Source organism: Apis cerana, linkage group LG9, assembly GCF_029169275.1.
Source record: "Apis cerana isolate GH-2021 linkage group LG9, AcerK_1.0, whole genome shotgun sequence".
Taxonomy (NCBI): Eukaryota; Metazoa; Arthropoda; class Insecta; order Hymenoptera; family Apidae; genus Apis; species Apis cerana.
Window position 1 is genome coordinate 7,914,263 of NC_083860.1, and position 13,243 is coordinate 7,927,505.

Consider the following 13,243-nt stretch of genomic DNA (forward strand, 5'->3'; position numbering starts at 1 on the left):
GTAAATACTCTTTTATTTCAAAATTCTTCCTTCCTTTTATCGCGAATAAACATTTTCGTTCGAGGGAAAAATCGAATCAAATTCTCGTAGAATTACAATTCTCGCGGCTTTGTTCGAAATCGGAATGAAAAAGTGAAACTTTAACTCTAAAATTTCCGGCTCATTAAATTAAACGCGCGAAGCGTCGGGGAGAAGGAAACGGAGAAGAAACAAAAACAATGTCGTTCGACGCCGGCATATTCGAACAAAAATAAACACACGATGATTTCGTTCAAAATAAACGCACGACCGTCCCGACTTAACGAGCCGTAACGTCCTCAGTCGCTCGATAACCGAAGAAGGGACGACATCGCGAGGCTTCGTGTGCTCCGGCAACCGAAAACCATCGAGTGAGAGAGAAAAAGAGAGAGAGAATGAGGAGAAAAGGGAGAGGATGGAATTCGCAAGGATGGATTCTCTGTCCCGTCTGTTCCCGTCCGATTTGGAATTTCAAAGCGGACGAATTTCATTCCGCTTCTGTTCGAGATCGAAATTCAAATCGAAAAGACAGTCGATTCTTATTGACATAACACTTCTCGCGAGGTATCCGTCTATCCTGATACTTTTATCTCCGCTCCCTTCGTTCGTTTCTGGGAATTTTCGAGGCAAATCGAATTCGACGCATTTTTTTTTTTTTTTTGACGATCAACGAGAAGAAAAGAAAATGTCGAAGAGGATTGAAATAAACCGAACTTTATTCCCGAACGTAGACGGAAACATTTGCTCGCTCGTGCTTCTCCACAATCGACCGATGACATTTTCTCGACCAGGATCGTAACTATTATCGTGATTAAAACTCGCTTCGAATCGAATCTTGACGAATTACGGATCTCAACACTTCTGGAAGGTGCGAGGGGAGAAGCGAGGGATTTTTCTTTTTCCTTTCTTCGGCAGAATCGGTGAAGACGAGCTGGCAGCCTGTTGGTTTTTCATCGGTTATTCTTCTCTCTTGGCTTGGCCACCGACTCGTTTGTCCGCGTCAATGGATCTCGCGCCTCTTTTTCTCGCATTTCGGTTTAGCGGAGGGAGGGAGAGGGAGGGAAGCGCGCCGTCAGCCAGGATCGTCTGCCAACCGAAGTGGCTGTCCCTTTATCAGTCGCCGGGAATTGTTTGCCATTGTTGGAGACGGCAAAGGAAGCCCTGGCTCCTCGGCTTCTTTCGGAAGTTCGCCGATGCCTGCGAAGTACGTAAACAGCCGTTACCTACACACGCGATGAACAAGTCTCGTCTTCGTTTCTGCCTCTGTGTATATGTGTGTGTTCGCGTGCGTGATCGATCGAATTATCGAATTCCCTTGCGAATCGGATGGTCGCGGATTCGAAATGAAATAAAGCAACAAGGAATCTATCGATCGAGAAGAGGAATTAATACGATTCTTATGAGAATCGAATACGACAACTTGGCGGCTCGATTTTGTCGAGGTTGTCGAATCTCGATCTCAAGTATCCCGATTTATTCGTTATTGCCGGCAAAAAAGAGGGGGGACGCTGAATATCGCGAGAATTGATACTCACTGATAGGAATACAATTCCATTCGAGTTTTTTCTCCGTTTTTCGAAGCTCTGTCACGAGGAGAGGAGGTGAGTTTATCTTTCCGGAATGAAGAAAGAACGGTTGCAAGATTCGATGGTCGTTCTCGATAATCAGTTGAATCGTTGAAATAACGGGGAGAGGAGTTGAAGAAGGAAGATTATTATTTTTTTTTTTTTTTTAATTCGACGGGAAAACTCGTTCCACGTTCTCCTCCCGTTCTTTGTTGCCGTTTATCGTTGCTCGTTGCAAAGCCACGATCACGAATTTAATAGAGCTCGGTGGCTCGCTCAATCGAGTTTCCCCGGCTGTTTGCCGGAGGAACGGTTGTTTAATAATTGGAATACAAGGAAGAAACAGCTTTTACCAAAATTGCATCGAGCAACTGTTCCCTTTCACCGTTCACGCGCCGTTGAAGATTTTCGAGACGAGATACACCGAGTGATAAAAACAGAGACTCCCCCGTGCTCCGTTATTTATTTTATCTCCTCGATCGTTTCACTTTTACTTGTTACTTTTTGATCAAAGTCAAAAGTGGTCGTTGCGAGAAATCTTGCGAGACCTTGAAAAGAAGCCAACGACACGGTTATTTACACGGATGCTTAAGCTCGAATAATCATCGACTCGTGGGGAGGAAAAGAGCCGAATCTCGGTGAAAATCGGCGGCATTTATTCTAGAATGGCGGCATTGTTGGATAGGAGCTGGCGTATCTCGCACTTCCAAGTGCTTTCACCGCCGATTGCGAGCCTTGTCTCGGTGTACATCTCGACGATTCTGACCCTGCTGCCAACAGCCCTGTTCCACTTGCTCGATTACAATTCCACCCCTCCCCCTTTCACTCTCCTCCTCAACCTTGTCTCGCTTTCTTATCGAAACTAAAACTGTCTCCTGTTTTTCTCGGATCCTGAGACGATATTTTTTATCTTTCTTTTTTTTCTTTTTTATCCCTCGGAATTCAGCGCGGGACGATGGATGGATTATCGATCGAAATCCAATCTTTCGACGCGATTTAAACGCGATACCGATCGAGTTTAATGTCCGGCATTATTGATGCAGAAATTCCATTTCTTTTCCATTTGCGGGAACCGGTTAATCGAAGCGGAGAGCGGCTGCGGCGGGCCCCGATTCGTGTAATTTGATCGGTAAAAGGATATTTAAAGGCAATTTCGGATAGTCTCGTTTCCTCCCGAGAAGAATTTATCCCGCCACGAGAATTAATGCCACTCTCGCTGGCAACCCTCCAATTTCTCAACGAAAACAGCACCTCCTGGATTTCTACCCTCGCCCCCGACGAAACTTAGAACCTTGGGTCGTTAATCCGATCATTCGCTGTAATTCTTCGAAAATATATACACTTGGACTGTTGCAGAGTTAGATATTGGCTGATCTGCAAGTCTAGCCATAAACGAAAAATGAGGCGAATTCGAAGGATTGAGCACAGAAAAAATCTGGATCGTGGATCTTTTCTTCTCTCGTGAGAAATCAGCTTCGTCGTTATCAAATCTCGTTTAAAGATTGTTTATTTTCCTCGTTATTTTTAAACTTGTGGGGACACAGTGAACCGTAATTAACCCTTCTATCGATCTTCTTATCCTATCTTTACCTCCCTCCTTTCGAAATTAATTAATTATTTCCCTGTACGATATTTATTCGAATTCACGGATTGAATTTTCATCGAATCTCAAGCATCGAATATGACTGTTGCTGTAGCACACGCGTTTTGCACAAGAAAAAAAAAGTTGTTAATAAAAATATCCAAAGTAATCTGGAAAATTACTACATCGCAACGATGGATAAAGTTGAAACGCTTATCCAAGGAAATTTCGAATTCCATCGTTTAAACTCCGTCTCACGCATGAAAAGTCGAAAACCGAAAACGTTCGCCAATCTTGTTTGGGTGAAGGATAAGAATGGAATAAAATACGGGATCTCGATAGAGCGATACTCCAGCCCGATAGTGGAAGACTAACAAGCCTTATTTGTCGAGCAGTTTCGAAAACGATATCCAAACCAGTTTCCCTGCGACGAGCGATCGTCGTCAAATTGGCGACGTTTTTCTTTTTTTTTTTTTTTTAGTTCTCTCTCGAAACGCGTGGTCGCGACTTTACGACCTCGTACAATCCTCCTCGGTGTATCGGTGCCCTCCTCCTCGTAATTTATCGTCGGGTGGGGAAGGGAATAGAAAACTTTTACGGGCCTTGCCTGTATCCTTTCCAACCAACGATCCCACATTTTTATTAATCCACTTTAGCGTAGCGGGCTGAATCGGGACTCGAAATGAGGAATCTCGAAAACTCGAGCGAGGAAACGAAATCGATCCAAGCCAAGTTGGTATCGTTTTATTTATTTACTTTTTTGGATGAAGAAAAAACGCGGCGCATCGCCGATCGAGGCTGCAATTTCGATCGTTCAATTTAACATCGCGTGTACATTGGCTGCGGCCAAAGTGTTAATTGGTTCGGCACAATTGAATCGCAACGCACGGTGTAATCGAGCGAATATATCGAGGCCAACGAGGATCCATTATGGAATCGTGCTCGCTCTTCGACTCTACGCTAATTCTTCTCGAAATTCTCGAAACGGGATACGGTACGTACTTGATTCGAACGAAGGAATTTTCTTCGCCCAACTTTCGACGAAACTGCGGCCGGAATAATTCGCGCCCGCGAAGATCGATATGTCTTTTCGTTCTGAACTTTTCGAATTTTCTGAACTTCTCCAAGGAGAAGTAACGAATAGATAATACAATTCGAAAGGAATCGATCGATACGTCATTTTTTTCCAATACATTAGCCTCGAATATTCGGTCACGGTTCGATCGAAACAGAATTTTATTAAAAATCGGTGACAAATGTCAAAGGACTTTTTTAATTCGTTGCGTATTATTCCCGATCGTCGAATTCAACCAACAAATTCGACGATGGCTGCTTCCCTCCTCCTCCTCCTCCTCCTCCTCTCCCTCGATCGATATCATTTCGGTTCAACGCTCAGGTATAACCGAGAGGCGTTTTATTTTATTCTATTTTTTTTCTTTCTTTCTTTTCAATATTGTTTTTAGCGGCGAGAAGAATGGCTGGAAACCATTGTCGGCCATTGTTGGTATTTGGAGAGATTCCCGAACCCCTTCGGAAGGGGAAGACAGCCTGGTTAGCCGAACCGTAACCGGAAAAAACTCGAGGCAAGTTCGGTTTGCGGTTTGAAAATGGAAAAATAACGGCGTCGGCCAAACCTTGGTCTTCCCTTGTAAATTATTTACGATCTTACCCATTTCCATGGTGCAAACATTCGGCCACAGGTTGGCCGGAGGGAAGGAAATTGTTCTTTTATTCCGCGATAATTCGCTTCTCGGCGAGTTGGATCGGGAAGGGAATCGAGGCCGGAAGCGACGAATAGAAAAGAACGTCTTACCGGTCGGGATGAAAGAAAACTCACGGTTGCGGTATCTCCGCGATTGCACGAGACTCGTGGGGCTCGAAATAAAGAAAACGGAAGGAAGAAAAGGTCCAGTAATTACTTTTCCATCCTCTTAATCGGTCCGCCCCGTCTCGTCCGATCGAGATTTCGAGATGAATGCCTCCCCCTCCTCGGATCCTTGCTTCTTCTTCCTCCTCCTCTTCTTCTTTCATCCAATCCGTCTTCCCCGATTAATCGATCTCGAGAGTTTCCGGAGAGGACCGGTTTCGGTGTAATTCTTTTTTTTTATCTCGTATTTATGAAAAGAAAGAAAGAAAGAGGAGACGATTTTCAAAATAGTTGGAGAGAGATTAGAGCAGCAGAAACTTATTATCGCGTACGAAGAGGGGGGGATAATAATTGGATTGGAAGAAAGGAAGGAAGGATGACCGCGATCGAGGCGAGTTTGCGAACGAGACGATGCTGTTGCTATTTTCGTTGGAGTAGCAAGTTGGCCACGTTCGAAAGTAGTTATTAGTTCGACCGGACCTCGAAGGCTAATCTAATCGGGATTTATCCAAAGTTTCCCTCCCCTCCACCCTACGTTACCTTGGCTATTGCCGTGTATCTCGATCTCGATCCAGAAACTCCCTCGCTTTGCTTTGTTCCTTCCTTCCTTCCTTCCTTCCTTCCTTAAATTACGAATCGTACGGGTATTCGAGATTATAAATCCGGAATACTTGGGAATCGACCGACTGTTTACTTTAACTTCCGTTGAGAATCGATTCTACGTATTCTCGCGTGGAATAACCCGTTTAAAAAAGGCGTGGGAACGAAGGGAGGCGATTATCTATGATGGAATGGTGGTTAAAAGACGGCTCGGCTTCATTTTCTCCACCCCATTCCCCCATCGGCTCGAACGAAAATAAACGGGGCTTATTTTTGCTTTGTTTTCTGCTTGCAGGAGTGGAACGATTACAAGCTGAAGTGGAACCCGGATGATTATGGCGGTGTCGACACCCTCCACGTGCCGTCGGAGCATATATGGTTGCCGGACATTGTTCTTTACAACAAGTAAGCCGCTCGATCTAATTATGATCTGGTCACGCGACTTTTTCTTCTTTTTCTTTTCACGGAGATTTAACCCAACGGCCGTTGCCGCGTTGGATTAAAAAAAAAAAAGAACCTCAGGGAAAAAGGAAAGATGGAATTTCGTAATATTCGTTTTTCACGAATATTCTTTTCTCCTCGACAATCGTGTGTCGAAATTAAGAACGTAAGTGACACTGGTTGAAGAGATTCGACGAGAGATAAAAAAAACGACGATGAAGTACAATTACGATGGAGGATCGGGCAATTTTGCCGGGAGACGTGTTGCGCGAAATCGGGCGCGATTCGCAACTGCGGCCGCAATTTGTTCGTTCGACCGATTTTATTTTTATAACAGGAACGGTCGAGTTAAACAGCTGCTCGAAACGTTCGCGGATATTACACGGAGTACCACCGGCTCAATCTCGTGTATATATATATATATATAAAATACTCGTATCGAGTGGCGGTTAAACGCGATAAACGAAATTAGAAATCGAAAAAGTTTCTCTTCTTTCCACATTGATTTATTTAACCGGAGAATCGATGGAAGAATTGGGCCTCCGCCCAACAGGCTTTCGAATATTAAAATATCCGGAGTGATGGAAGAGAGGTAAAATTTTTAGATTCGCCGAAAATTACATGCACGAACACGATCCCCGATGTGAAAAAAGGGAAAAACAAAGGGGGTGAATTATCGTTCGGGAGAAGGGATATTCAAGAGAGCTGAGGACATTTCATTCGTTCTTTCGCGTTAATCTAGCCCAGGCTGATCCCCTTTCTCCCATTCTTTTTCCGTGGGCCAGTGTATCGGGGGAGGGGGCCGGTCACGCCGCCGCCTCCTTCCTCGTCGTCCGTCACCTCCGCCCATACTTCATAGGATTTTAACGGAAGGAAGTGCGGGGCACGGTATCTCGTAAACCGCCGTGGAATATTCCGCGCTGGTACGTGACGTTTCCACACAGAGAGAGAGAGAGACTTTATCCTCTGGTAAGACCATTTTGAAAATCCACGCCTGGAACGGGACACACGCGCATACACGTATCCAACGCTAGGAGAAATAGGACGTACTTCGAGAACGACACTTTTACGAGGAAGTGGAGTCGAACGACGCCGTTCTTGTACGCCGACTTCGTACACGTTTGTCTTATTTATACTACGTGGAACGAAAAATGGTTGCTACTTTCGGAAACGCGTTCAACGTTTTCGGGGTTGGAATTTTGCTTTTCACGTCGAGAAAGTTAATTGGAACGCTCTTCGTCTTTCTCTCAATCGAAAGCAACTCTCGTTAACTTTCGAAAGTTTTCTCTTAAGGTAAGGGGGAGATCGTGAGACGGTTGTGAAAGTTGAACAAGCAAATGAACGGGGACTGAAAAATTTTCGCGTTCCCCTTCCCTTTGCAAAGGAGAAAGAGAGAGAGGAACGCGCTCGAAGCTTCTCGAGGCGAGCATTTTTCCCTCTTTGACGAGGGATCAAACTTTCCCTTCCCTGTCTGCGACGAGTGCGTCTCATTGTCGCTTCGAAACGTGACAGGCTTTCGGAGACGGCGAGGCGAATCTCGACCAGTTTTATTTTCAATTACGCACGTGGAGTGGAAGCGACACGGCCACGCGCGATGATAAATCATAAAGAACGGCCGTTCTCCAAGTCGAAACTCTCGACATACATTACGCCCGTTTCAATTACTCGGGCGTAGAGGAGGGGGAGGGTGGGGGACGAATCGATTGTCCTGGCGGCGCTTCGAAAGGCTCAAAGTATCGGAGGCTTTGTGCGCCCCGACAGCATGCAAATGCAAATGCAGCCGCCCTCCCCCTCCCTGCAGCAGGAAGAGGGAGGGGCGGAGGGGACACAGAAGAGAAGTAATTTGTATGGAATATTCGAATCTGATTAATAATTCACCGGGGTGGAATCCTGGAACTTTGCCCGGAGGGGAGGGGCCCGTTTGAAGCAGAGCCTCGCAGAGGGCGGAGGGAGGAGGCTCATCCTTCGGTGATTTCAGGATATCGATATCAGGCCGGGGTATAATCGCGGCATTGTCGAAGGATGAATTTTGATGGACGTTCGCCCCATTTCAACCCCTCGAAGACCCGGTGACCGTGTTCCTTTGACGCGATCGAATTTTAACCCTGTGTCGAGGGCGACTCGAGGCTGTTTAATAACTTGGTCACGGCTTTATCCTCTCGATGGGCGGGAGGGACGAATTATTTATTAGCGAGGAGGGTACGAACGTGAGCAAGTAACGCGATAATGTAAGGTGAAGTTCTCGAAAGCGGGACGATTCGTTCGATACTTGGAATTCGTTGTCCGAACCGTCGAGTTGGTCGTGATATCTATTTTCCGGCGGGAAGATGGGACCCCGTATCGAATCGAATCGAATCGAAGTCTTTGCCCCGATAAACTCGTCCTGCCCGTTCGATCTCGTCTCCTTCGCGACAAGTTTCACGATCCTCATCGTGATGATATCGACCTTAACTGTCTCTCCTCATTATTACACCATTTACACTCGATAACCATTCATCTCTATAACCATTCTTACTGAAAGGAGGACAGAAATTGATGCGAATAAAAAAAAAAGGGGAGAAAGAATCGTTGTACTTGGAGGAAAAATCGAAATTTGAATTTTATCGATTATTATTAATTTTCTCTCGCAACATTTTCCACCCCCTATCCAAACATTTTCATCATCGTGTCGCGGATGGATGGATACATTCGCTGGGGGGTTGGTGCATCGCGTCGTCGACGAGCATCATCCCCTTTATTCATCGTCGAGGGGGAGAGAAGTGCACTCTACGAGATGGATATGATCGAGTGGCGAGGCGGCGACGAGAGCTAAGACGAAACAAATTTCGATCTCGAGAAATCGAGCGGATCTGGATTGTTGATCGCGGATCAACCCCGAGGAAACTCGCGTCGTGAATCGTGACGGGACGCGTAACCCTTCTCCATCTTCGATTCGTGGGAACAAATCAACAATGGAGGGGACGTTTTTCTTTTTATTTCGACGAATAGTTTCGTCGTTCGAAGAATGGTTCAGAGCTGATAGCGATCTCCAATTATTTAGAAAGGAGTTCGTTCAACTCCTTCTCTGATGCGCGACGAGACAAAATTTCATCATTCCTTTTCTCTTCTTGCCGACGATATCGTAAGCCTCTTGATCCCTGTCCCCCCTCCCAAAAACCAAGCAACCTTGATACATGAATTTTTAATTCCCCGTGGCCGAGCGCGCGTACACCTTCCCCTTAATATTTTACAACCCTGCATCCGCTTATAAAAGCAATTTCTATGTATACATGTAAATTAACCGACACTCGATGGAAACGTTTATTAAACCGAAGAGAGAGGGGGGAAGGGAGGGACAGGATGGGATTTCACTATAAAAAGAAAGTTTGCGTCGCGAGTTCGGGGGTGAGATTATTTCGGGAAAGAGTGGTCGAGGGGAGTGGTGGCCAAGTTTTCCAAATCGATAACTCGGAAGAGGGGGGCGAGGGCGGGTCGAAAGGATCGGGTCGCAATCGTCATTAAGATTAAATTTAATTAAGAAACGAAAATCGGGGAAAATCGCGTCTTTCTGCCCGATAAAAGTAATGGAACCGAATCGATACGAGCCGCATTCGATATTAACACCGCGATGAATCTGAGTTCGATGAATTCCAGGCCGAATATCGCACGATTACTCGAGTCGTCCAGTTTATCGATTGTAAGAAATGCGAAGCTTTGTGAATTTTTCTTAACGAGCTTTCCCTCGAAACGGATCGTCAACGGCGTTTCCTTCAACCCCGTTATTTTATTTCCTTATCTCGACAATCCTTTGCCCGCCTTGTGGCCCGGCTTCCGACCGACTTGTTCCACTTATCGCGACGATGAAGTTTAATTCTCGAGTATAATCGGTAAGTAAGACGGTTTCGCGAATATTTTCGAAAGATTGGAAATCGATCGAAGCAGAGATCGAACAACGTGTCCAATCGTGGAAGGAAATAAAAACGAAGGGATGAAATTTTGGGTATTAAAAAGAAGGAATATTCAAATTTCGGATATTAAATCTCGAGGTTCATAAATCTCGTGGAGGGCGTCCACGGGTGATATAAATATTCACCCCCACCCATCCCTTTAATTGTGAAGTATACGCGAGAAAGTTGCGAATTTATTAGAAGATTGGAGGAAGATGCAAGCTTGCGTATACCACAAACGCGATATGCATTCGCGCAGCCAAGTGAAAGGATGGAGGAAGAGATTCAGTTTCATTTATCAAATTTCATTTCTCTGTGTGGCTCGTGTTTAAATAGAATTTTCGTTCGGGAAGCTTGATAAAAGCAACGGGCTATTCGCAGGAGCGGAGAACAATAATGGTAACGATATTCGCGGTTAATCGAGAACCGACGTGTTTAATCGAAACTTGGATACGTTGTATATACGTTACATATATATATATATATATATATATACATATATATATATATATATATATATATACATACCCTGTTAGCTGCTAGTAGCTGGAAAATGAAAATGAAAAGGAACGTATCCTCCGACCGCGATTCTATAATCCGTGGTAATGATATTTAACGTAGATTGTTTGCGGCCAGTTGCCAACCGGTTTGATGGCCAAGTATTAAAATTAAAACAGATTCCCCGTTTTTTTGCTATTTTCGCCATCCTTTCATTCTAAAAATTTAACCCGGTAACATTCGTGCGACGTCTCATCGAAAAAGAAGAAAAGAACACGAGATGAGTGAATCCAAAGATCTCGTCTGAAATTAATAATGATGATTGCGATCGAACGTCGTTCGATGCTCGAGGATTTCGAGGGAATCGATGAATATTTATGAACGAAAATCGTTGCCCACTCGGTTAATCGCGCATTATTAGGATCGTGTGCGAAAAACATGACAGGGAGTCGAAACTAGTTTCACGGAGGTAGGGGGAGAGGTGGTAGGAGGGAGTGATGTATCGGGGGAAAAGTTGAAATTACATGGAAACTATTTCCCCGGTGGGTCTATCTCCTCTCTCTCTCTCTCTCCTCCCCGTATATCGGAGGAAAAACGATTTTCGTTGAAAGTGATCCAACGGAGGGGCGCAAAAAAGTGGAGATCGGCGGCCTCGTGTATTGGCTCGAAACAGATAGGACAGGATCCAATAAACTCGTGGAAGCGTCGGGGCGCAATCAACGATGCAAATGGCCGGTCGGCCCGCATAAAGAAAGCCGCATGCGAAAGGAGGGTAAAAAGTTTTTTTTTTCCCTACCCTTTTTCGCCTCGTCACGCCCTTGGACAGATTTTTGATCTTTCTTCTCTGGAAATGGGAAGAGAGGCGGGAGTGTAATCGACGAGATTAGCTAGAGGGTGTGGTTCTTCCGTAGGATGGAGGAGCACGTTCTTTTTGATTAATCGTTCGTTCCGTAGGAATATTCTGGAAAGGATTTTAAACCTATCCTATTCGGATCGATAAGGATGGAATCGATAATTTCTTGCTTCGATTCGGCCTAGCGACAAAGCAACGGGAAGGAATCGAGTTACGAAGGAAGAAAGGAAGGAAGGAAGGAAGGAAGGAAGGAAGGAAAAATTGGCACAAAGGGAATAAGTAACGATACCGTTGCCACTCGTTGCAATCAACAGGGGTAAATAGGGAAGCGGGCAAAAGGGTTGGGTACAATGACCCGCAGGACGCGTACGTGCGGGCTGCCTGCGCGAAATGCAAAGTTAAAATATGCAGGGAACGTACGTGAGCCGGAATCTCGTTACTCCATTATCGCCGGATTACTGCGCCTCCAGCTCGTCCCAGACGCGCAGTAATCCGGTCGCGGCTCGCGCCACGGCAACGCGCGTTAACGAAGTAACACGGCCTCAAAGTAACCGCGCACCTGGACCCCTCTACGACCCCTCTCTCTCTCTCTCTCGCCTCGCCATATTCCGCCAATTCCCCCGCGCCGCTCGCCACGCGTTTAACCTTTAAAACTTCGTTCCTACGCGCCTCATCTCCGACTCAGTTGCCCGGAGTTTCAATTAACTCTGAGCCCACTGTCAGCCTTCCAATAAGTTTCCGCGTTGCGTTAAGATCGTATAAATTATTCTCGGGGAACGATAAAAATAGCCCGAAGTTTCGAGGCTTAAGGAACAGTCTGGGGAGAATGGAATTATTCTTTACTTTCTTCCCTTTTCTTTTCTTTTTCTTTATCGGAGCGTTTAATTGCGCAAGAACGGAACCTCGCTCATCGTTCCAATCCTCGTTCATTTTGACGTATCTGGAAAGTACACAAGTTAAATACAATGTATGTTCTCATACAATTTTTAATTCCTTTCTTATAACAACGTAACGAATACGAGGATTAGATTCACTTTAATTCGCTATTAGTTTCTCTAGATCGTGAATCCTCGTTCTCATCACGCTTCTATCGTCACGATGATGCATCCGTTGTAAAAGGGGACGTATGCCCCGTCACCTTACCGCTGGGTGCATCGTCGGGTCGCCAGAGGCGCGATAACGATATCGATAAACAGCGAAACAACACGCTTGAGCTCGTAATGTCGCGGCGGGAGTGTTGACGCGGAATTACATCTCCTCCCCCCACCCTCTCACCTTCTCCTTCCTCCTTGGAATTTACCGGGCGTCGCCCTATCCAACGCGCGACGCAACGTCGAGTTTATGATTCATAGGTGGCGCGATGAGTCGAGGCACGCGACAACCTCCTCCTCCTCCTCGTCTCCCCCTCTGAATAGCGTCGTGCACGTATTTATCGCGCGTAATACGTTTAACGTAAGGCGAGCGTGTACGAGGCAGGATACGTTCGAATTAAAAGGAAATTGAACTGTTCAACGGGACTATGAAATCTGTGACTCGTAATGCTCGTAAGTCAACGGGTGAAGTTGCGCCCCTCGAGGTGCGAATTAACCGAGGTTACGATTTCATACGATGCGCAATATCCACCGTGTGTATATTCTCTGTCGTTCTCCTCCCCCACCCACCCTCTTCGTTTGTTTCCTCCTCCTTCGTTAGCCGATTAACGCTCGTATTTACCGGGGTGATTTATCGCTCCTCTCCCGAGGTGGAACAAAAATTGAAACGTTTTCCACGGAAATCACATTCCCGAGCCGGGATCCAATTTATGGGAGAATGAAATTTTTTGGATTAGCCCGATAAACTGGTTTGAAATTTGGGAAGAATAGAAAAGTGATTCTCCCGAATCGAATAACGGAA

At 45.6% G+C, this 13,243-nt stretch overlaps 1 protein-coding gene across 6 annotated transcripts in view; it reads left to right on the forward strand.

The window, feature by feature from the left end:
* LOC107992698 (acetylcholine receptor subunit alpha-like 1) overlaps positions 1–13,243 on the forward strand; it is a 204,850-nt gene that overhangs the window by 65,435 nt on the left and 126,172 nt on the right. For all 6 annotated transcript variants that reach the window (XM_062079368.1, XM_062079372.1, XM_017048724.3 and 3 more), the window contains exon 4: positions 5,928–6,037. In XM_062079368.1, coding sequence (XP_061935352.1) covers positions 5,928–6,037 — 110 coding nt within the window. The remainder of the gene's footprint in view (positions 1–5,927; positions 6,038–13,243) is intronic.